At 50.0% G+C, this 25,307-nt stretch overlaps 1 protein-coding gene across 1 annotated transcript in view; it reads right to left on the reverse strand.

Moving 5' to 3' along the window:
* Positions 1–23,221, reverse strand: part of DYNC1H1 (dynein cytoplasmic 1 heavy chain 1) — a 68,155-nt gene extending 44,934 nt beyond the window's left edge. The window contains exons 1-9 of the mRNA XM_066273661.1: positions 22,486–23,221; positions 12,070–12,157; positions 9,592–9,765; positions 8,891–9,146; positions 8,189–8,375; positions 5,319–5,590; positions 4,998–5,225; positions 1,068–2,144; positions 345–524 (exon numbers count right to left, since the gene is read on the reverse strand). Coding sequence (XP_066129758.1) covers positions 345–524; positions 1,068–2,144; positions 4,998–5,225; positions 5,319–5,590; positions 8,189–8,375; positions 8,891–9,146; positions 9,592–9,765; positions 12,070–12,157; positions 22,486–22,741 — 2,718 coding nt within the window. The 5' untranslated portion in view covers positions 22,742–23,221. The remainder of the gene's footprint in view (positions 1–344; positions 525–1,067; positions 2,145–4,997; positions 5,226–5,318; positions 5,591–8,188; positions 8,376–8,890; positions 9,147–9,591; positions 9,766–12,069; positions 12,158–22,485) is intronic.
* Between the last annotated feature and the right edge of the window lie 2,086 nt (positions 23,222–25,307).

Here is a 25,307-nt window from a genome sequence, read left to right on the forward strand (position 1 = left end):
CACCCTACGTTAGGGGGGCAGGAAGGACAGCAGGCTGTCACACACCCGGAGGGACACCCTACGTTAGGAGGGCAGGGAGGACAGCAGGCTGTCACACACCCGGAGGGACACCCTACGTTAGGGGGGCAGGGAAGACAGCAGGCTGTCACACACCCGGAACAGAGAGTTCTCCATTCCCACACGCCCTGCCTCCCCCATGGAACAGCCGCCAGTACCGTGAGCGCCACACCTCAGCTCTGTCCTTATGAAAAGCTTCCCAATAACAACCTGGTGGGCATATGGAGCAGGACCGCCCTGCGCTGACAGCAGAGAACGGGCCTTGGCCTCCTGCGGCCCCCTCTCACCTCCATGTCAAGCTTGTTGACCCAGATGGGCAGGTTGGAATACGAGTGCAGGTTCAAGTCGTCCACGGCTTTCTGGACTCTGTTCAGGATCTCTGAGAAAGTCTTATGGTCGTACATACAGGTTTCCAGGGAACGGACTTCCAGGTCTATTTTTTCTTCAATAATCAACAGGTCATCCACCTAAAGGAAAGGGTATTCAGTTGTAAAACACCTGTTAATTTTACTTATTCTCAATTAACAAATGCTTGAGACAGAGGTCTTCCATAAACAGCTGATCCTACTGGAGTGAGAGGGAGGGAATGTATGGAAACTGTCAGCTTGTCCCCCCACCCCCTCCTGCTCTTGGAGGGGTGACCTGAGGGCAGGTCTGGGAGCAGGGAGTGAAATGTGCTCACTGCCCTGGGGCCCCAGCCTGGACACCGGCTGCCTGGCAGCAGGGGCCGGGTGAGGACAGCAGGATGCAGAGCCCGCCGTCCAGACAGCAGTGCCCGAGCTCTCCTTTCCCTGCCCGCCTCCTGCATCCACCTGTCATCCCTCCACTGAGCTCTCAGCTAGGGCGTCCGCCGGCCTCTCTCAAGCCCCGACCCCATCCAACAGCGCGGAGAGGGAGAGGGCCCCTCCCTGTCAGCTCCCACAGCCCTGCTGTAACAAGCCCGCACGCTGACGGGGGGCCTGGCGTGGTCCGTTAGCTGTGGCCGCGCCACGCTCCCCCCGGGAACACACCTTCTCCTGGAAGTTGAAGACAGTCTCTGCCAGGCGCTGCACGTATGGGTCGAGCTTGTAGGACTCCCACACCAGCGCGATGCCCTCGGCGACCAGGGCCTGCACCTCCTTCTTGAGGCCGGCCACCAGCAGCGAGATGGTGCTGCGCTCCTCCACCTTCTCGCAGGTGCGCTCGTAGGTGCGCACGCTCTCAATCAGGGAGATGGCGAAGGGGTACAGCTGGTTGGCCTGGTGGGCCTTGTTCACAATGGCCAGCGGCACCCGGAAGCCCAGCCACTTGAGGTTCCGCACCTCCTTGGAGAGGGTGATGATCTCCGGGAGGAAGTTGACCTTGAGCTTGAGGACGTTCCCGGAGCGGCCCCGGACCCGCGCGCTCTCGATGGTGAAGATGCGACCCGAGACGCCCAGGTTCCGCTGCTGCACCTTGCGGGCCCAGTCGTCAAAGATCTCCTGCGTGTTGAGCTTCATGCGGAAACTGTCGCCGTCCTGCTTCAGCTTCTGCCCCTCCACGTGGTTCTCCCAGCCCTTGCCCAGGACGTCCTCCACGCGCTTCATGTAGGCGGTCAGCTGCCTGTCGATCTGCTTCGCCCAGATGATGGAGCCCGACACGGGCGGCAGGTCGCGCACGTGGCTCATCTTGCAGGCCTGGCTCTGCGGGTACTGCACTTTGAACTTGTCGTGAAGGGACTCGATGTCGTCTTTCACGCGCTGGATCAGCTGGGTCTGGTACTCGCGGATGGCTCCACGGATGTGGGGTCGGACAAACAGCGCGTTGAACCTGGAGAAAATCCTGAACATTTCGTTGGCATTCTTGGCGGTGCCAAGCTGATCGCGGAGGCGAGCCGTGATGCGGGTCTCCACCCTGTCGATTCGCTCGTCGTATCTCTTCATCGCAGCCTCCCACGCCTCGGTGCCCTCTTTGGAAACATCCAGGCCGTCCACCTCCTTGACATTCTCGTAGGCAAGGTTCACCTCCTCGATAGCGTTTGCGTCGGCAGCATCGAAGAGAACCTCGGCTACTTTCATGTCCTGGGGCTCCGGCACCTCCCCTTGATTCTGCTGTGCGACCGCCGTGACCTGAAGGGAAGGGAAGGGAAGGGTTCGTGACAGGAGGTTACCGGTGAAGACTGGTATCTTGCTGCACACCTGACCCTTTACAACCACAGCTCAACAAAGCCAGTAAATCACGACGGAGTGCATTCCACTCTGCACTTTGTGCAGATCTGACAACGGAGTTTCTCTGCTTACGAAGCAAAACTAACACGTGTTGAAACCTGGGCTTTGCTATTTCCCTTTGCAATGTTTAGTCGGCAGTTCAACTGCCCATGAAAGTGCAGTAATTCACAGGAGTGCTACGTACAAACTCAGGGTCCAACGTAGTTTCCCTGTTTGATTTTTAAAACCTTCATTTATAACCTACGGGTAAGTACACAACCGAGGGACAGTTGGAGGAAAACCAGAGACCGCCACTCAGTTCTCCACCCACTACTACGGGAGCGAGCAGAGAGCCCCAGACTGCCCTGCACGGCTCACAGCCACTCCAGAGAAGCCCCAGACTGCCCTGCACGGCTCACAGCCACTCCAGAGAAGCCCCAGACTGCCCTGCACGGCTCACAGCCACTCCCACAGGACCAGAGCGCTAGGTGGGGTCTTGACCTGGGTCCATGATGTCTTGGATGAAATCTAGACAGTCCGTGAATTTGGGAAAAATAAAAGCCTTATTTTTATCGGCCCCTGTATAAAATTTATCACGTCCTACAATTACGAATGCAACAGTCACAGTGGTTGGCAGTTGTCCGACTCTGTCACCGGTCTGCACCACCCATCACATTGCAGCTGTCCTACCCCGAAGTCTCACTCACGCTCGTCTCTGCTTTAGAGATATGGTACTAGGCCTGTGGCTAGATCTTGTTATCTTGTGTTCATGGAGGAACATATAAATTACTGAGTCATAACTTCTGTAAACGTATGCATTTTATGCATTTAAGACATTCTGAGGACTGCTGGTAATGGCGATGTGATGACAAACACTGGACAGAACGTTCAAACCTATTTCAGGACAGTGGAAAAGAACCGCAGGCAGCCAGCAACCTGGCCAGCGTCTCCCCACCACGGTGCCACCACACCGGTAAGGACAGTGGGCTCAGGGTGTTGGCGCGAGGGGCTCCCACCGGGAGGGGCTCCCACCCTGAGCCCAGGCAGGAAAACCTGGAACTCTGCTGCTGGGAGAACAGCACCACATTTAAAAGAAGATTCCGGAACGGGACTCTGAGAAGGGCTGCGCTGGGAAATTACACCCACACCAGAGACTCCAATGAGCCCTACTAGACTGAAAATCTGGCCTGACCAGTGGTGGTGCAGTGGATAGAGTATCAACCTGGGAGCTGAGTGTTCAGGTTTGAACCCCAATGACACTGGCTCAGCTGTCACCCCCGGTCAAGGCACATATGAGAAACAATCAATAAATAACTAAGGTGCCGCAACTATGAGCTGATGCTTCTCATTTCCCTGTCTTAAAAAAGAAAAAAGAAAAAGAAGGAAAGAATATATAACACTCTTTAAATAAATGATGCACGAGAAGAGGTGCCTGGCAAAGGGGCTCAGAAGCCCTAGGTAGATGGAATAATCAAGTGCAACAAGTTGACTTCCCCACCCCCTCAAATCAATGGAAAAAGAAAGGAGGCCCTGGCTGGTTGGCTCAGCGGTAGAGCGTCGGCCTGGCATGCGGGGGACCCGGGTTCGATTCCTGGCCAGGGCACATAGGAGAGGCGCCCATTTGCTTCTCCACCCCCCTCCCTCCTTCCTCTCTCTCTCTTCCCCTCCCGCAGCCAGGGCTCCATTGGAGCAAAGATGGCCTGGGCGCTGGGGATGGCTCCTTGGCCTCTGCCCCAGGCGCTAGAGTGGCTCTGGTTGCAGCAGAGCGATGCCCCCGAGGGGCAGAGCATCGCCCCCTGGTGGGCGTGCCGGGTGGATCCCGGTCGGGCGCATGTGGGAGTCTGTCTGACTGTCTCTCCCTGTTTCCAGCTTCGGAAAAATATAAAAAGAAAGGAAAAAAACCCTATGCTAGAGGACTTGGCACTAGTCCCCAAATGCTCCCGAGCACAACACAGGTGAACGCTCATGCCAGCATGCACTACACACACACTGGTACCACACCGAGTGAATGGGTGCTGAGGGTTCATTACTGAGGATTGGGGTGCCTCCCAGGCACAAGGCACCCCAATCAGTGCGTGAAGCTTCCTAGACAGCACAACTTCTAGACTGAGATTCCCCTAATGTTTTATTACAGAGATTTTCCAACTACAGGAAGATTGAAAGAATTATGGCCTGAACAACTCCACCCCTACCTAGGGTTTAATTAACACTCAGTCAATCAACATTTGCTGTATATCAGCTTTATCATACCCATTTACCAACCCCGCTACCTAGAAGTCTCAATGCACCTTGCATTTCTGGGCTGGGATTTGTAAGAGAAGAGAAGCACTGGTGAGGAGAAGAGAAAGTTGAGATGAGAAGAGAAAAAAATGCACATATGAAGAAAACGAATCATTTGGTTACTTTAATAAACCTCAGGCACGTGGAATATTGTCCACCACATTTTGCAGATGTGGAACCTGAAGAAAAATTAAAGGATGTGTCCAAGTCACAAAGCTGTGTAGCTTGATGATGAGTTATGGTTTAGAGTCCTGCTGCTCTGGCCCTGACGTCCATGCCGCTTGAGGGTGAGAACGAATGGACAGAAACTGTCCAAGACCTGGACTGAAAGTATGCGACACAGAACACTGAAGATAACGGCAGCAACCTGAAAACTGATACGGAAGTACTAACAAGAACAAGTGTTAACAGTGCAAAACGAAAACTAGTTCATTCTAAAAAGAAAGGGGGCCCACTAACAGGCTGCGCGTGAGGATCCCCCGAGTGGGAGCACACCTGGGGCCGCAGGACCCTGACGATGACGGCTCTCAGCTGCTCGTGCTGGCGCCGGAACTTCCGCATCTGGTCCAGGCGCGCCTGCAGCTTCCGGTGCGCGGGGTTGATGCGCCACACCATCTTCAGGTTCTCTTCCCTCTTCCTCTTGACAATGTCTCTCAGCAGCACCTGCAGCTTCTCATACTCGTCATCCCAAGTCTGAAACACTTCAAAGCACGCGACCATGACCTAGGGTGTAATTTCAGAAGGGACGCCTGTTATTTTAAAGCTCGGTTTCATCTCAGGGCCCCCGAGACTGGTATTTGATAGATGGAAACGTACTTTTTCAAATTCCTCATAAGCAACATGCATTAGCTTTCTGGTGCCTAGTACTTTGAGTAACTGAGAACTCAAGTCTCTTGAAATGGCCTCCACCAAGCGTAGCGCCCTCTGAATGGGGTACTTTGTGTTCCGGATCTTCCTCAGGTGGGTGAAGATGGCCACCAGGGCCTGCCTGATCTTGTCCAGCTCGGTGGCAGACAGCAGGTCGTTCAGGGGGAAGTCCTTCATCAGAGGGTTGTAGTCGTTCACGGTCTCCAGGGCCTGTTTCAGACCTGGACTCAGACAGACAGACAGACAGTGGTTTTCATACAAAGTAATACAACTCTCACATAACGGTGTGTGTCAATGTTGCCTCAATTAAAAAGTAATACAACTACAGGATATTCCGTCCAGGCTTAATACTAGGTAAGGAACCCAAAATGGGTCCTCATGACAGAACATTTTGATGTTGCTAAAGATTTAGTGACACAGAAATTGTTTAATATCTGAAAGAAAAAAAAAAAAGCTATGTCACTAATGGGATGAGCCTGGTGTCACCTCCCTTTTGCCTGTTAAAGAGATTCCGTCAACTCACACACTAACGGCTGTGGGGGACACTCTCACATTTCATCTTTTTCCTTTCTATATTATCTGAATGTTCTAATAACAAATAAGTTTAGAGAAATTAGAATTATATCATGTCTAAAAACAATAATATTAAAATTTTATACCCAAGGCTCAAGTTAGATGTGTTATTGACATGACAGAAGAACCTGGGTCAGAATCTATTTTTTTACTTCCTCTGGCATGAGGTGTTTTTTTTTAAAGTGTTAGAAAGAAATCTAGGCCCTGGCCAGTTGGCTCAGTGGTAGAGCATCGGCCTGGCGTGCAGAAATCCCAGGTTCGATTCCCGGCCAGGGCACACAGGAGAAGCGCCCATCTGCTTCTCCACCCCTCCCGCAGCTGAGGCTCCATTGGAGCAAAGATCGCCCGGGCGCTGGGGATGGCTCCTTGGCCTCAGCCTCAGGTGCTAGAGTGGCTCTGGTCACAGCAGAGCGACGCCCCCTGGTGGGCGTGCCGGGGTGGATCCCGGTTGGGCGCATGCGGGAGTCTGACTCTCTCTCCCCGTTTCCAGCTTCAGAGAAAAAAAAATACAAAAGAAAAAAAAAAAAAAGAAATCTAGGCTTCAGAGGTATTACAAAACACTTCAAGGTAGCTCTGGCTGGGTGGTTCACCGATTAGAGCGTCATCCTGGCAGATTAAGGTTATGGGTTCAATCCCCGGTCGGGGCACACAGGAAAAGCACCCAATGAGTGCACAGCTAAAAGAAACACCAAGTAAAATGGGATGTCTACGGCCATACCACCCTGAACGTTCCTGATCTCGTCTGATCTTGGAAGCTAAGCAGGGTCGGGCCTGGTTAGTACTTGGATGGGAGACCAAGTGGAACGAGCTGATGCTTCTCTCTCTCCCCCTGCCCCCACCTCAAATCAATGGAAAAAGTTTTTTAAATTCCATGTTTACTTTTCAGCATTAGTAAATGCTCAGGCGACGTGTTGTGTGGCCAGTGAGATGATTTCTACCCGATTCCCCTCTAACATTGGAAACGCGGGAGCGCGCCCTTTGGCGGGAGGGCAAGAGCACGGCCACGGCTGCAGCCCCGATGCTGGTGGGCACAGAGTCTCACGGGAACGTGGCTATGCCCGACCCTTGCCAGGCCGCTGCCTACTGCGTGCTCACACTGCTGCCCACGCAGAACATAGTGGCCTGCACCCACGTTCAGAACAGGGAGGGAGCAGTCAGAGGGCGGAGCAGGTAAAAGGGGAAGAGAGTACTGAGCCGCAGCCCGTCCACAGCCCGGTGGGCAAGTAACTTCTGCTTCGTGTCAATTGGCTTCCTGCCTGGACTGTCTAGAGCAGGGTTCACACTCTTTTTATACCCGGGCCGGTGAAAATGGGAGGATTATCTCGGAGATCGCTAAGACAGGTGCACCCTGAGCATAAGCAAATTTGCCTAAGCTCGTGGGGGTCTATAATCTCCACACATCGGTGGCTCCCTCTCCTGCGGGCTGGGATGAAACTCTGGCAGACAGGCGCCAGTCCCGGGCCTGAGGTTGGAAACCACTGGCCTAAAGCACGCCTGACTCCACAGTAGAGCCACAGCCTGTGGAGGGAAGCACGTCGCTGGGCGACAGGCCGGGACTCCCGTGGCCGTCCACACTCACACGTTCTTAAAACCCCGGGAGGGACGGGAGGCTACGTGGCAACGTCCCCTTCATTGCCCAGGACCAGGGGACAGGGGCGACAGGCCGGGACCCCCGTGGCCGTCCACACTCACACGTTCTCAAAACCCTGGGAGGGACGGGAGGCTACGTGACAACGTCCCCTTCACTGCCCAGGACCAGGGGACAGGGCGACAGGCCGGGACCCCCGTGGCCGTCCACACTCACACGTTCTCAAAACCCTGGGAGGGACGGGAGGCTACGTGACAACGTCCCCTTCACTGCCCAGGACCAGGGGACAGGGCGACAGGCCGGGACCCCCGTGGCCGTCCACACTCACACGTTCTCAAAACCCTGGAAGGGACGGGAGGCTACGTGACAACGTCCCCTTCACTGCCCAGGACCAGGGGACAGGGCGACAGGCCGGGACCCCCGTGGCCGTCCACACTCACACGTTCTCAAAACCCTGGGAGGGACGGGAGGCTACGTGGCAACGTCCCCTTCACTGCCCAGGACCAGGGGACAGGCCGGGACCCCCGTGGCCGTCCACACTCACACGTTCTCAAAACCCTGGGAGGGACGGGAGGCTACGTGGCAACGTCCCCTTCATTGCCCAGGGGACAGGGGCGACAGGTCGGGACAGCCAGAAGCAGCCAGGAAGGCGCCTCACCCGTGTCGGTGTCGAAGCTGACGGTGGCGTGGAAGCGCTTGCCGTGCTTCAGGATGTCCAGCGTCAGCAGGACCTCGGGGCTCTCACGCTTCTCCTGGATGCGGTACAGCGCTCGCTCCAGGTTCAGCCAGAAGCTGATCTCCTGCAGGGCGGTGCCTGAGGCGGGGTCGCGGTCAAGCTTGGTCACCTGTAAACGTAAAGTCATGTGGGAGAATATTCATTGTTCAAACAGGAGACGGGAGGGAGATAAATGGTGACCGACGGAGACCTGACTTGCAGGATGAACACACAACACGGCGTAGAGATGTGTTGTAGAACCAGGCACCTGAAACCTGTATAATTTTGTAAACCAGTGTTACCCCAACAGATTCAACTAAATAAATAAATAAAGGCAGGCAAGTATCATTAAGTAAACACATGCATTACCATTTAATTTTCATATCTCCAGTAGATTTCCTGCCTATCAGTGGTCAGTGGTTTAACCTGAGCTCAGAGGTCAGAGAGAGGTGAGATTTCCGCTCCCAGGGCGAGGACACAGACTCGCACGTCCCTGGGTGGCCGCCCCTGCTGAGCGGTCCCGGGACCAGAGGCAGGAATGGCCCCAGTCCCTGCAGGATCCACCTCACTGACAAAGTCTCCGGCCAGTTTTCTCACCGATCTTGAGGAGAAGCATTCACACACACTCTCAAGCTGTGCTCTTACTTTCTGAATTTCCCGGATCCAGCGGTTAACTCCAGACTGTAGCTGATTGAGAAAAGTCGGGTCTTCGACCTTGTCTCCAAAGTCGGTCACTTTCGGCTTTTCTCCACGTTCATAGCACTGCTTTGCAACATTGGTAATAATTGGATGGATTGGCAGGCTGATCTCCGGGATTTCAATGTTTTGCTGCAGGTGAAGGAGTCCCATTTCAAGCTCTGCTATCTTTTTTTCAACAGAAGGAGCCATCTTATCACCATCCCTGTGAAGACAGAAAGTATCTCAAAAGTTAGTGCACTAACACACTGGCCGGGTAGCTTGGTGGGTTTAGTGCACTAACACACTGGCCGGACAGCTCGGTGGGTTAGGGCACCTTCCTGATACATAAAGGTTGTTGGTTTGATCCCCCGCCAGGGCACACACAGGAACAGACTGATATCTGCCTCTCTCCCTTCCTCTCGCTCTAAAAACCAATAAATAAAATTTAAAACAACAACAAAAATCCTTAGTGCACTATTGGTTTCCAACACCATGCCCTTGTTTCAGGTCTGTACAATATTAATGACATACATCTTATTAACGCAATGGATTTATATCCTCTATGTTGTTAGCTTTACCCTCTCGAGTCCTGAATGTTAGGTCATTTCCCAGTGTCTTGTGAACGTTCAGGAAATCTGATTCAAACAAACAAACAAGAAGGTTTTTACCTGTCTGCCTTGCCGGACTCCCGGATGTAGGACTTGAAGAAAGGTGCCACGGCATTGCTAATGAAAGAGTGCAAGGTCTCATACGGTGAGTCCTCGCTGAGCGTCAGGACGCGGAGCTGGGAGGACACAGGCTTGTCTGCGTCGATCACGGGGGCGCGCTTAATAAACGCCAAGCTACGAGAAAGCAGAGGAAACTAGAACAGAAAGTCTCCTTCCTAAAGGATCAATAACTGTAGCCTTCCCTGTGTTGCAAATTAAATTTCATTGGAACGTTTCAATTTAAAAATCCTATTCAAAGATCCTTAATAGAATAAACTGTTTTCCTAACAGTGAAACACAGTGCTTCTCTTTCTTTATTCATTTACATAAGCACTAATCAAATCGAGATTATGGTTGTAGCATGGGACCGTGAAACCAGGCAAAGGTCATCTGTCTCATAAGCGGGCTACATGATAACCTTGGCCTCATTAAAACTAACCTCCCTAGCAACTGCAAGTTAAAAGCCATATATACTTACATTTGGTCTTATACTAATTTGTATCATTCACATATGTCACTAAGTCACATTATCAACTTGAATAAACAAAGTCAGCTGCAGGTTAGGGTAAAAATGGGCATTCCAGGCCCCCACACTCTCCCAGTTGTGTCCTGCTGTGCACCCCTTTCCCCACCCCAAGTCACTATTAACTAGATGTCCCCTTCTCCAAATGTGTTATGTGCCTTTGCTAAAAAATCTATATTCAGCTGCTGAAAACTCCAAATAAGCCTCAAACCCCAATTCCTGCATTATTTCTTCTACAGGGACCTTCCCTAATCAGAAGCAATCTCACTAACCTTCGTGTTTCACGGTAGTCCCCACCTCTGAGAGTCTGTCAAGTGTTACAGTCAGGTGTGTGATCCCATCTTCCCCCCAAAAGACCTCAAGCTTCTTGGGAACAGGGTCTAGGCTTTATTTCTTTGCATACCTATTGCCATATCTTATGTACAGCAGATGCTCAAAGGTGGTTGAATTAATACCTTTAAGAAAATCACTACTTGATTTTTCTAGTTCCCAGGCCAGTACTTTATACGTGACACTTAATATATTCTAAAGTCAAGAAGCTTCCTGATGGGACACATGGAGAAAGAACAAAGTCGCAACAGAATTCCTGCCAAAAATGTACAACCAGAATCTAATCATGGACCAGCATCAGACAAACCCAGCGGAGAGCTGACCCTATGACCACCAGTCTGTCTGTACTTATGTCGCTGACATGAGAGACACAAAAAAGGATGACACAGACAGACACAGAACCAAGCTCTGGACCATGGGAGAATGACTTTAGGAGACACGCCAACATGGATGGTGCCTGCAGAACAGTACTCCAGCATGGCATACCCTGACCTTGATCACTGTACTGAGGCTAAGAATAAAAACGCCCTCGTTCTTAGGAGCTACCTTGAAGTTTTTTCTTTTTTTCTTTTTTTTCTGAAGCTAGAAATGGGAAGAGACAGTCAGACAGACTCCCGCATGCGCCCAACCGGGATCCACCCGGCACGCCCACCAGGGGGCGACGCTCTGCCCCTCCGGGGCGTCGCTTTGCCACGACCAGAGCCACTCGAGCGCCTGGGGCAGAGGCCAAGGAGCCATTCCCAGTGCCCGGGCCATCTTTGCTCCAATGGAGCCTCGGCTGCGGGAGGGGAAGAGAGAGACAGAGAGGAAGGAGAGGGGGAGGGGTGGAGAAGCAGATGGGCGCCTCTCCTGTGTGCCCTGGCCGGGAATCGAACCTGGGACTTCTGCACGCCAGGCCGATGCTCTACCACTGAGCCAACCGGCCAGGGCTACCTTGAAGTTTTTAGGGAGAAAGAGGCAGACTATCTATAACTAACTCTCAAGTGGTGCAGGAGAAAAGTGAGAATGCAAACGTGGTAAATGTTAACTGACACCCGGGAGTTCTACGTTACTATTCATGAAACTTTTCTGTAAGCTTGAAATTATTCAAAGTTTTTAAAAGCCAATGCAGAATCAACCGTAACATATACATATCTGAATCTGGATAGGTCTACTGGAGTACACATTGGCATCAGCTCTCTGGACAGTGGAAAATCTGGTAACAGGCACTCAAAACAACGATGCATTGCATCTCACCCTCTAACACTTTGAGATTTATCCTACAAAGAGTCACACCTGTATCTAAGAATGTTCACTAGTTATTTATAGTAATGAAAATTCAGATATAATCTGAGAGTGGTATTAGATATGTTAAGTACATTATGTCAAACCTAAAATGGGGCTATGACATGGAGATTAAAGTAAAAATACTGTGGAATTTATATTATTTTGAAAATCCTCTTAATGTGAATTCATGAAATCAAATATACTAAATTTATAGAGCAGAAATCTCTTGAGTACTTCTTTAATGTCTTCATCTGTGTCAATGAAGACATTTAATTTTCTCAAGTTCAGAACTGAGATTGAGGTGCATTCATACGACTCACCTGTTGGACTTGACTCCATAATGAATGTCTATGTTGATGTTATAGGAGATGAACTCCTTTTCTTCTTCTCCTTCATCACCAACATCCTCTGCAAACACAGTAAGTAGCATATCACAGTCCTGTCAACATTTCTAATTTTGAATTGGTTCTACCTATATTTCCCTTCCTACCCATTTTTTCTGACTCCTGACCTGGTCACATTTTTGCTGGTGATCTTGGGCAAGGGGGTTAACTTCTCTACAGCTCCATTTCTGTGCTTTGTAAACAGGGCGGCCCTGGCACGCCTGGGTTGTGGGTGGTATTAACCGAGTTGTCACAGAGCTGGGTGGTACATCCTACGGCCAGTGCTCCCAGCCTGTCCCCCGAGCTGTCACAGAGCTGAGTGGTACGGCCAGTGCTCCCGGCCTGTCCCCCGAGCTGTCACAGAGCTGGGTGGTATGACCAGTGCTCCCAGCCTGTCCCCTGAGCTGTCACAGAGCTGGGTGGTATGACCAGTGCTCCCAGCCTGTCCCCCGAGCTGTCACAGAGCTGGGTGGTACGGCCAGTGCTCCTAGCCTGTCCCCCGAGCTGTCACAGAGCTGGGTGGTATGACCAGTGCTCCCAGCCTGTCCCCCGAGCTGTCACAGAGCTGGGTGGTACAGCCAGTGCTCCCGGCCTGTCCCCCGAGCTGTCACAGAGCTGGGTGGTATGACCAGTGCTCCTAGCCTGTCCCCCGAGCTGTCACAGAGCTGGGTGGTATGACCAGTGCTCCCGGCCTGTCCCCCGAGCTGTCACAGAGCTGGGTGGTACGGCCGGTGCTCCCGGCCTGTCCCCCGAGCTGTCACAGAGCTGGGTGGTATGACCGGTGCTCCCGGCCTGTCCCCCGAGATGTCACAGAGCTGGGTGGTATGACCGGTGCTCCCGGCCTGTCCCCCGAGATGTCACAGAGCTGGGTGGTATGACCGGTGCTCCCGGCCTGTCCCCCGAGCTGTCACAGAGCTGGGTGGTATGACCAGTGCTCCCGGCCTGTCCCCTGAGCTGTCACAGAGCTGGGTGGTATGACCAGTGCTCCCAGCCTGTCCCCCGAGCTGTCACAGAGCTGGGTGGTACGGCCAGTGCTCCCGGCCTGTCCCCCGAGCTGCACAGAGCTGGGTGGTGCATCCTATGGCCAGTCTTGTCCCCCATGCTCCAGACAGAGAAGTCACCTCCACCCACCATCCCGTGTATTCTGCTCACTTGCTATGTGACAGGCACTTTACTTTAGGTACATCACACCTGACCCCTCACGACAGTCCTACGGGGCTGGCATGACTATCCCCATCCTTGTCTCCCAGGTGAGGAATGGAAGCAAATCTCCCTCAGACACAGAGACACAGGGCTAGAAAGGCACAGTAAAAATTCAGAAGTCTGTGATTCCAAGCCCAGGGTTGTCACCTCGACAGAGGCAGTCCCTCCCTCACCAAGAACACTGTTTAAGAAGCACCCTAGGTCACCGAGCCTTCCCCTCTGCTCCTACAGCACCTTATAGAACCTGCCTGGGGTCAGCTTCCGAATGTGGCTTCCTCCCCACCTGTGAGCTCTTGAGGGGCGGGGATCTTGCTGGATGCCACACAGTGAACACCACGCCCAGGAGCCATTTAAAAGCTTACTGGATTTAATAGTAAGATAGCTCAAGTTACATGTGAACAAAATTTCTAAATAGTTAAAAATCAAAATTGAAAAATGAAAATAAAAGATGTATAAGAATGGGAAATAATCCAAACCTCTACATCTTGCACTAACGCACTAGGGGGCCTAAATGCCCTTGTCCAATTATCTGTGCAATGACAAATTACCCAGACTACCTCTGTTAGAAAAAGTAATTATCAGTTAACACGATATATACATGGTTCGACTTCACTTTAAAACCATGATGTAACAGCAAAGGTGGTAGACTTAGCTATGTGCTCTTGGGAAGGTCATTTTCTTCCTCTGGCCTTCAAGTTCATGAGGTGTGACATGGGCAGCAGAGGGCAGAGTGGGGTATTAGATCAAGTGGTCTAGACAGTTCCTTTCTTGCTTTTTCTTTTCTTTCCCAAGTGAGAAGAGGAGGGAGATAGATGGACTCCCACATGTGTCCTGACCAAGATCTACCCAGCAATTCCTATCTGGGGCCAATACTCTGCCCATCTGGGGCCATGCTTACAACCAAGCTATTTCTAGTGCCTGAGGCATAAGCTCCATGCAGCCATCCTCAGTGCCCAGGGTCAATGTGCTTGAACCAATCAAGCCATGGCTACAAGAGGGAAAGAGGGGATGAGAGAGGGAGAAAGGGGACAAGAGAGAGAAAAGGGGAGAGGGAAAGGGGTGGAGAAGCATATGGTCACTTCTCCTGGGTGCCCTGACTGGGAATCGAACCCAGGACACCCACACACTGTGCCGATGCTCTACCATTGAGTCCATATAGTTTCTTTAAGTGCTAAAAACTAGAAAATCTGAGGGTACAGGGCCTGAGCAAATTCTACCTGCTTCATTAGTTTTAAGATGAGACAAAATCCACACCTAAAGTGTATAAAATATTACCATATCAATAAGGCAATAACTTTTTCAAAATATTGTTTCTGGAATAATTTTAGGAAGGGGAGAGAAAGGGGGGGCTAGGTACTTACAAACTGGTTTTTTAAAATGACTAAAAAAAAAAAACAAAACAAAAACTCAACTAAACAAATCAGTTCAGTTTTCTTAACTACTGAAATGTGGATATACCACAAGGTAATATAAATCATACTGTCTGAAACCAACCCCACGCGTGACCGCAACCTGCACCATGCAAGCACCTGGACAAAGAGCGTAGGCAACAGCTGTCGGGGCGGTGGGATTACGGAATCCATTCTCCTTTAATTTTCCAAACTTTCCATTATATTGCTCTATAATTTATATAAAATACACGACTAAAACAACTTCTAACCAACAGATAGAAAATAAAAGTTATATTCTAGAATCACCAAAGGAAATTACTGACTTAAAACCTGGAATGCTAACTTTGAATCATCTCTTCCTCCCGGCTGAAGAGTCATCACCTATACAGATAAAATGACGCTGACTGGACGCAGCACTAAGGACACTGCCTGCACTTCCTGATGCAGACTGGGCTAAGGGCCGGGGCAGCGGCTGGGCCAGGCGATGAGTCACTGCCCTGCTGGCGGCTGCCCCACACCGGACACTGCAGTGCAGTGGAGCCTGGCTGGGGCCCCGGGACCTGATGACACAATCCCCAGACAACGACATGCGAATGGGTCCTCTCCATCTGCTCTGTAAAGTCCTACCTTCTCCTGATAGCAATAACTAATGGAAGTTGTTCTTCATCACTCACAGAATACATTTTGGATTCATTTTTAAAAATTCCTATGTGCCCCACCAAACAGAGATTAAATGAAGTCTGAGTATGTCTGACTTCCCAGAGTTAATCTGCAACATTGTTTTATAAACTGCCATCAAATAATTTAACCTTTTTGCCTCTCTGAAAATGATTTCATCTTCCAAATAACAATAATTGGATGTTCTGTTTCTGCAGAAACATCAAAACTTGTTCAGAGGAGAAAAAGACACTTGATAGTTAATTCTTAATAACAAAAAGGCTATTAATCCTGCTATATTTAGAAGCTTATACACAAACACAAACCGTGTTTTATCAGGTAATGTCTTTCAGTAAAATTTGAATCTTTCCTAATGGTGCTGACCAGCATCAGTCAATATACAACGATGGCCCCTGCACTGCCTGCTAACCCAGTCACAGAACCCAAGTACCAGGACAGGAAGTGCTGGGCCACCCGTGACAGCAACCTGTGGGCATGACTTTGGCTAATCTCTGAGAGTCTACCAAATTTCTAGAGCTGTTCAAAGTGTCATTTAGCACTAATGTGTGTATGTTCCTGTTGAAAGAAGGACTGGTTTATTACAAACCACAAGTGATTTGTGTCATTATACTGTGAAAATCAGGTAAGTATTATGGCTCATTTAATGAAACAGAAAACAGTGCTCATTCAGTGACCTTAATTAAGACTCAAACTACCTGTCCCGGGCAGACTGGTGATGTTCCCACAGAGTCGGTGAACGAGCAGTTGGAAAAGGGATGCAGCGAGCTGGTGAAGGGCCAGGTGCCGCGGCCGGGCTCCCGGCTCCCGGCTCCCGGCTCCCGCCCCGTGGGCATCCCTCACGCATGCTTGCCTCCTAGCCTTCTCCAGCCACAGGGCAAGTCTCTTCCTCGTCTGGGAGTGAAGCCAGTCCTGACTTTTCTCTGGACCGCCCACACTACCAAATTACTTGTTACAAGTTTCTGGTTCTCTGTCTTTCATCTTCTTCTCCTTTAAAATAAAAACAAGCCACCATGGACAGATTGCTCAGTAGTTAGAGCACTGTCCCGATACACAAAGGTTGCCGGTTTGATCCCTGGTCAGGGCACACACAGGAACAGACTGAAGTTTCTGTCTCTCTTTCTTTCCCTTCCTCTCTCTCTAAAAATCAGTAAGTTTTTTAAAAAGTTAAAAACAAAACAATAGAAAAAAACTCACGCCACCATCCCATGATTCTGGCCAATTACTATCATATATGTCCTTCACTTTTTCCCGCAGGTGGTGACTTTAGTTTTCCCCCTTTCTGGTCTCTGGTGCTTTCTCCTGTCACCTCAATGTCCACCCTTTTTGCCACAACCACTCTGGGCTCTGGGACAAGGTTACTGACTGGTAAGAAAGTCAGTTTTCTCTTCCACCCGAACACTTCCATTTGCAATATTTTTAGGAATATGGAGGGAGAGTTAAACCCTACATAATACTTGTACATAATGTAAAGCTGGGGTTCATTTTGATATTTCCAGAAAAAAAATGAGGAGTTGAAAAACCAGTAACCTACAATGCCTAAGGGACTCAAGATTTAATATTTTTTAAGACTAATACTAATTCAAAAGAAATTATTGATATGAAATAAATGAAAACAAACATTCCTATTTTAATAAATACTAAAAAATTGAATTCTCCTTAAAATATCTTATTCCTGCCTGACCAGGCGGTGGCACAGTGGATAGAGCATCGGACTGGGATGCGGAGGACCCAGGTTCAAGACCCCAAGGTCGCCAGCTTGAGCACCAGCTCATCTAGTTTGAACAAAGCTCACCAGCTTGGACCCGAGGTGGCTGGCTCAAGCAAGGGGTTACTCAGTCTGCTGAAGGCCCGCGGTCAAGGCACCTATGAGAAGGCAATCAATGAACAACTAAGGTGTCGCAACGAAAAACTGATGATTGATGCTTCTCATCTCTCTCTGTTCCTGTCTATCTATCCCTCTGTCTTTGTAAATAAATAAATAAAAAAATAAAAAAATAAAAAAAAAAAACAAAAAACCCCCAAAACATCTTATTCCTAACATCACAGCGGGCCGCACTAGGTCTACAAAAGGCAACTGTTACGCAACACTTTTCTCACTGCAGTTGAAAACAAAAAAAAAATCAGTACAAGCACAATCATACATGCAGTTTACTCAGTGTCACAAAACGACCAGAAACTGTAGTTCGCATTACAACTGCTGTTAACTAAGCTAATATCTAGCTAGGATGCTAGAAAAATGAAAAATACAAGTAGGCCCCTAGGCTTACTTAATTTTATCCAAAATATTTTGAACTTCGTGGATTAGTTTGCGGGCCACGAGTTTGAGACCCCTGGTCTAGATGAACCATTTCTATCCATCTTTATTTTTTAAAAGAAGTGAGGATAATGTTTTCTTTTCTGTACATAAATTTCATTCACTATGCTACACTGCACACTCAGACTTGTCTTGCTGCAGACTGATATGTCCTATAAAGGGTGTAGGGCAGCACAGGACCAGGACAGTAAGAGCCCAGGTTGCTGGACTCCTGGCCGACATGCCAAGACAGCAAGCGGCCATAGAAAATTCTCCCTGTTAACTTATTAACTATTTTATTAACCATTTTGGTGGCTAAGCAAAGACCAAACACTAACATGTTTTAGTCATTAATCTACTTTATTTCTTCATCTTTTTGGGAAATTAAGTCCTCAGACAAACAATTTTTTAAAATATACACACACACTCCCCACACTACTTTCCAGACCATCATAGCCCTAAGAAGCTGAGTGCTGTAAAAGGCACCTGCCCGCTTTCAGATTCCAATCACAAGCCACCTCTGTCTGAGGAAGAGGTGAGACCTCCTCAACCCTCAACCAGGTACCTCAGGGAAGACTGGAATTCTAAGCACAGAATTGCTGCTGACAAAACGCAGCCACGATCTTCAGGCTCAAACTTCTAAATTCAAGTTTTAGACCTGAGTACGAAAACAAAAATAAAACCTACAGCACAGCACCGGATCTCAACCTAGTCACTAAGGAGCTGGAGTCCACACACAGGCCCCCTCTGCAAACTGGAGCACCCGTCACCTGTTCTGTCTACACCACCCAACCTCTAACGTGAAAGCACAACCAAACTGCCCCTGAGGAAAAGTGCTACAAAACATCAATACCGTAAAACCCCTGTTCAGTAACCAGTCCCCATCTGTTCACAATTTCAGAAGTACACTATGAAGAAAACTATGTTCAGAAAAGAAAGAAAAGGAAAACAGTGTTCCACACACCAGGGATTACAGAAAGATTCTTTTTAAAATAAGGAGCTGCTACAGTTTAACTTTCCCTTTCCCACCAACTCTGCAATTCTTCTTTTTCTTAATTGATTTTGGAGACACAAAGAGGAAGGGAAGAAGAGGAGTGGGGGAAGCATTCGTTTGTTGTTCCTCTTAGTTGTGCATTCATTGGTCACTTCCTGTGTACCCTGTTGGGGAATTGAACCCACAACCTTGGTGTTTTGGGATAATGCTCTAACCAACTGAGCTAACTGGACAGGGCCCCAATTCTTCACTATCAAAATAAATTATTAAATTCACAACTTTATTCTACATTTTAAGTAATGCTGTACTTTAATAAAAAACTTACATTTAGGCCCTGGACGATTGGCTCAGCGGTAGAGCATCAGCCCGGCGTGTGGAAGTCCCGGATTCGATTCCCAAGCAAGGCACACAGAAGAAGCACCCATCTGCTTCTCCTCCACCGCTCCCCCTCTCCTTCCTCTCTGTCTCTCTCTTCCCCTCCGGCAGCCAAGGCTCCATTGGAGCAAAGTTGGCCTGGGTGCTAAGGATGGCTCCATGGCCTCCGCCTCAAGTGCTAGAATGGCTCTGGTTGCAACAGAGCAAGGCCCCAGATGGGCACAGCATTGCCCCCTGGTGGGCATGCCGGGTGGATCCAGGTTGGGTGCAAGCAGGAGTCTGCCTGCCTGCCCCCCTTCTCACTTGGGAAAAATATCAAACCAAAGCAAACCAAACAAAAACTTACATTTAGTTGGAGGAGTGAAAAAAATATAGAGACCTTCATACAGAAATGCTCCTATATTCAATTACAATTATCTGGAAAATTGTTTCCATAAAAAGGAAGAGAGGTGCCTGACCTGGAGTGGCACAGTGGATAGAGCGCAGACCTGGAGCACTGAGGTTGCCAGTTCAAAATCCCAGGCTTACCCAGTCAAGGCACATACGAGACGCAATCAGTGAACAACTGAAGTGAAGCGGCTACGATCTCCCTCCCTCCCTCTCTAAAATCAATAAATAAAATATTTTTAAAATATGGGGGTGGGAGGCCCTGGCCAGTTGGCTCACTGGTAGAGCGTCGGCCTGGCGTGCAGGAGTCCCAGGTTCGATTCCCGGCCAGGGCACACAGGAGAAGCACCCATCTGCTTCTCCACCCCTCCCCCTCTCCGTCTCTCTCTTCCCCTCCTGCAGCCAAGGCTCCATTGGAGCAAAGATGGCCCGGGCGCTGGGGATGGCTCCTTGGCCTCTGCCTCAGGCGCTAGAGTGGCTCTGGTCGCAACAGAGCGACGCCCCAGATGGGCAGAGCATCGCCCCCTGGTGGGCGTGCCGGGTGTATCCCGGTCGGGAACATGCGGGAGTCTGTCTGACTGCCTCCCCGTTTCCAGCTTCAGAAAAATACAAAAAAAAAAAAAAATAATAATAATAATAAAAAAATATGGGGGTGGGTAGGTGGGTGAAACAAAAGCAATTTGTCCAGTTCATTAAATTAATTATGATTTCATTGTTGTTGGTGGTCTTTATTCAGTTTAAATAATTCAAAGTTGTTTTCCATATTATTATGCAAGCCTACCTTGTCACTGTAGTTACTACTGAATGCTCATATTTGCTTAAATGTACAAATGCCAACACTAACTCATAAAAACCACCTGGAAAACAGCACTCCTACCACTTGATCTGGGTCTGTACTTGTATCTCAGTTACGCTAGTGTAGCCAGGATGCTAATAAGGGTGACAGGACCACATCGTCTTTCCTTAGAGAATGTTTGTAAGTGAAAAATAAATTACAGACAGACTGAATTGCTTGAAATACTTAAGGAATTTTTATAAATGTAGGAATGAGATAGGATTTCAATTTTAGACATTCTCTTTCCTCAGTCAACGTTCAAAAGTGCAAGTCATTATGGAGCCAAGAGCTGGATGCCTGGTTATTCATTTTGCTGAAAAAGGAAAATGTGCCCATCAAGAAGTCATGGATAGAGGATCTGCATTAACTAGAAAGCATACTAGAGAAATAGGATTCCACCAGATAATTAGCAAAGGCCAAGCCTAAAATGTTTAAGAAAAGTGAATTCCTTACAAGCAAGCAGTCTAGAAGCAAAGAACGACACAATTTTTTTTCAAAAAAAAAAAAGAAGAAATAAATGGAAGCCTCATGTAGAAATCACTGATTTCAATACATCAACAGTGCAATGAAAATATAATCAAGAATTAGCCAAGGACTTGAAACCATGTCAACACAATAAATTAAAAAAAAGAAGAAAAAGAATTAATCAAGGTCAAATTACTGAAAATACAATAAATTAAACAACACAGATTAAAAATTATTTTAATAATGTGTATTCGATGAAAAAAGACCAGAAAGACAGACATCAAAAATGCTGACAGTGGTGATAGCTGGGTTGAAGGATTTCAGGTGATCATAATTTTATCTGTATACTTTAAATTTTTCTACCATGACTATGTACTCTTTTTTAAAAAGAGTAGATGAGTTAACTGTGTTTGTTTAAAAATAAAGACACTAGTGGGTTTCCATTCAGTAAAACATAAAGCCAATCAAAACAGAAAACCTGAAACATTAACTCATGAAAACTCTAAATACACAGCTGAATGGCTTTTTTGCTTTACATTCCGTGGGGATCCAAAAAAAATATTTTCACACAATCTGACCCTCCAACCCTTCTGCAGAAGCAGAGGTTACAATGAAGCCTCTCCTGAGAACACTAGCCTTTGAAAGAAACAAATTACCAGAAAGAAACATTAAGTGTGTGTCCAGATGAGGCCAAAAGCATAGGCTCTCCTACTGACAGAGCCATACAGCGGTGGGAGGTTATGAAATGCTACTGGGGAACATTTTCAGACAACGCACAACCTTTCAGAAATTACCTTCAGATTTACTTGCACACCATCCTTGGGTTTCTAGACAGACGGTGCCACACCCATGCCTGCTGTCACTGTATTCTACCAAGTGGTCTTAAAGAGTTAATGGGAAACCCTCCCTGAAGGCAAGCTCCACTCTCAAGACACCTTTTGCCTCCTCTCCCCATTAGCTGCCTAACCTGGATCTCTCTCTCTCTTTTTTTAATCTGTAAAATAGGCTCAAATATCACAGGGTCATCATTAGGATCATCTAAGCATTACACACATTATAAGGTATGACTAGCGACTGGAAACTGAGCCGCTGCATCTCATGGGCGAGGAATAGCTGGTGACCTTGGCTCACTTCACTTGAGCCTCATCCGTTCCCTCGCGTGTGACACGGGGAGGTACACTCCCACTGGTCCTCTGCACGGACGCTGTGAGGACCAACGGGCAGACCTGTGCACGCCATTCACCCACAAGCGATGCCGGGCTCGCAGCCCTGTCACATCCGGGTCCGCACAAGGAAGGGAGGGGACGGGGCCGTTGACGGAGAGGGGCGGGAGGCCCGTGCGCCACCGCTCCTCCAGCCGCGACTGCCTGGACCCCCCCTCCACCCGGACCCCGGAGGGGCCAGAACCCAGGCTGCCCACGGCTCCGCGGGTCTGCCAGTGCCACATCCCTCCGGAGCCGGGCTGGCCTGGACGCAAACCGAAACCTAAAAGCTCATGTGACACTGGAGGCCGGGATGCGGCCTCCGCCCGCCGCCCGCCGCGCTCGGCCCCGGAGACGCTGTCTCCACCCAACTCGGCCATCTTGAAGGCCCGACAGACAAAGCGACCCCATTGTTGTGGGCGACGGCGACACAGGGGCAGCCCCATCCTCCCGCCACCCGCAGGGCCAGCGCGGGGCTCCGGCCGGGCCGGTGCGGCGGGAGCCAGCCCCGTGGGCGTCGGCGGCCGCACCTTTGAGCGTGGAGCGCTCCACCAGGACCGTGTGGACCTGCGGGTCGGAGAGGAACTTGCGCATCTGCTCCAGGGCGCTCTTCTCCTCCAGCGCCGCCTCCAGCGCGGCCGGCGCCTCGCCGCCGTCCTCCAGCAGCAGCGGCACCAGCTTCCGCAGGTGCTTCTGCAGTACCGACACGTCGGCCACGTTCTGCACGGCCGACACCTCCAGGCCGGCCGAGCCGTCCTCGCCGCCGCCGCCCCCGGGCTCCGACATGACGCCGCGCTCGGGACCCGCAGGCAGCTCTGAGAAAGCGGCCGAGAGTGCGCGCGACAGAGAGAGAGCGAGAGTGCGGGCGAGCTATAGAAGAACGGGCACCGCACGCAGACCGCGGCTAGCCCGCGGCCGACTGAGACAAGTGGGCAGCGGCTCCGCCCTAAAGACCACCGCCCGCCGGCCCCGCCCCGCCCGCCGGCCGCCCGCAGCAGCCACTAACGCCCGCTCGTGGCCCTGGCGTCCTGACGTTGCGCACGCGCGCCGGTGGGCCCCGGCGATGCCGCCGTGCAGCCTTCTGGGACTTGTAGTCCTAACATTGGGCGGGACCCTCGCGTCTCCGCACCTCAAATCCTTAAAGATGGGAACCCGGCGCGTAGATCGGGGTGCGGTGGCAAGAGGCTCTGTTTTGCCTTGTTTATTATTGCGGCCACAGCGAACAACGTAGGACCGAGACACTCCATAAATATCAAATGAATGAATGAATGGTGTTCATGAAGATAGCTAACATTTTTAGCACTTTGCTTGTGCCCGACATTGTTCTAAGCGTTTAAGCCTGTGTTCTTGCATTGAACGAATGAATGACTACAATGTATTAAGTAGTAAAATATGTAGTCATGACATATGTTTTCATATATCCATGGAGAAAGTGAGAACGTTTTTCAGGACATGTATCAGAAGTGGAGGAGATGTGGGGCATGTACCAGGCACGTGTCACGTGGATAGACTGGAAACGGGAGGTTGGCAGGGGGCATTCCCAGCCCAGGAAGTAGCCTCTCCAAAGGCAGAGGACCTGAAGCTTGCAGCTGGAGCCCTGACTGCAGGGGAAATGTTAGGTAAAGCCAGGAGAGGACACCTTAACAGTGGGGTGAAGCCAAGCTGTCGTGGGTCCTGGGCTGCTAATGACATAATTCTCTCCAGGATGGGGGGACCAAGAGGGAGACCATGTGAGGGCATCCATCTAGAACAGTGACGCTGCACTGGCAGCTGGGGCTGGCGCCGTCATTCTTAGGCCTCAGCACCCGAGTCCACACAGGCAGGGGGCTGAGAGGCCTGCCGGTGAAGGGTCCCCCAGCTCCCATCCACCTGGACCTCCTTCCTTCCACTGAAATGACATTAGAGCCACAATTCAGGTGGCCCACATTCTTGGTTTAGAGATGACAGTTTATTTTAAGTGGCCTTTGATAGTTCAGATTCATAACTTGCTTCTTAAACTGTGTGGAGGAAGGGAAGCCAAAGGTGTTATTTTTATATCCAAGTGCACAGAGAGCTGAGTCCTGATTGGTGGAAAGATGATGGGATGATTTGATTTCCCCAAATCATCTTTAAAAAACTTTGAAACATAAAAATATCCTTGCCCAATTACCAGGTAGGTGCCAGGCTCCAGCAGCTGCCGGAACATGAAGATTAATCAGATGATTCTTGTCTTTAAGGAGCTAATGGAGGAGGAAAGAAAATACCCCATCCTCCTGCACTGCAGTCCACCCTTGGGTAATAAGCCCAAGCAGATCGAAATAACCTTCCAGGAAGAGTGAAAGCATCTATGATGAGTTTATGCTATAATCATAACGGTAATGAATAATATCACCACCACCAGCTAACCCTGAGTGCTCACTCAGTACTAGGCACCTTCCTAAGTCCCCCCCATCCCATGTCCTTTGGGGTAGGAACAGGGACGAAGAGGAAATTCTGTTTGGTGCAGGTCAGTGAAGTCCAAACTGGACTCATACCATCTGAGACCCAGAAATCCAGCAGCGACCTGGCAGAGGGAAAGCCTGCTTGGGAGCTGCACCGTGAGTCAGCACCGACCTGGAGACACAGCCGCTCCAGAAGCCAAGCGACTCCGGCATCTGCAACCTGGCCCCCGGCCAGAGCAGCAGGGCCGCAGCCCTGGGGTTGGCAGCCCTGTGTGACAGGCACAACACTAGAAGTGTTGATCTCTCTAAGGGGCTGGAAGTCAGAGAGCCTGAGCAATCCATCTACAAGGATTCTTACATTGACCAATCTAGAAGGACACAGGCCTTTCTGTTTTCTAAAGGTGTTTGTTGTATATAATAATGAGTGGTCAACATAGATTTGAGTGCTACTGTACATACACAGGGTGCTGGGCACTCTAGATTCCTATCCTGGGGGCTGGCCAAACTACTCTGGGCTGAAAGGTGACAGAGTCTTCTTGTGAGGTGCCCCTCTGGTGTCCTGCTGCCAGACTCTGCCCCTACGTCCATCCCGCCCCCGGTCAACCCTGGGTGAAACGTGGTCCGTGGTCCCCCCACCCAAACTTGGTGCTCCCATGGCTTGCTGGATTTGGCATCTCAGCTGTCTCCTGTCCCCAGTGAAATCGTCTTTCAATTGGCATTGGGCAGGGGGTGCTGGAGACGGGATTCGTTCTAACTTGACAGGGGATGAAAGTGGCTGCTCAGGAGGCACTTGCATTTTAACGGAAATTAGAGATAAACTGTCTCCATGGAGGAGACCGCATCCCCTCCCCCACCCCTCTCTTTAAAGTTCTGAGCTGGTGGCTCTTCAAGCCCAAGTTGGGTCAGCATCTGCATCCCCCGCTTTCCCCTTC

Source organism: Saccopteryx bilineata, chromosome 4, assembly GCF_036850765.1.
Source record: "Saccopteryx bilineata isolate mSacBil1 chromosome 4, mSacBil1_pri_phased_curated, whole genome shotgun sequence".
In the NCBI taxonomy this organism is placed as follows: Eukaryota; Metazoa; Chordata; class Mammalia; order Chiroptera; family Emballonuridae; genus Saccopteryx; species Saccopteryx bilineata.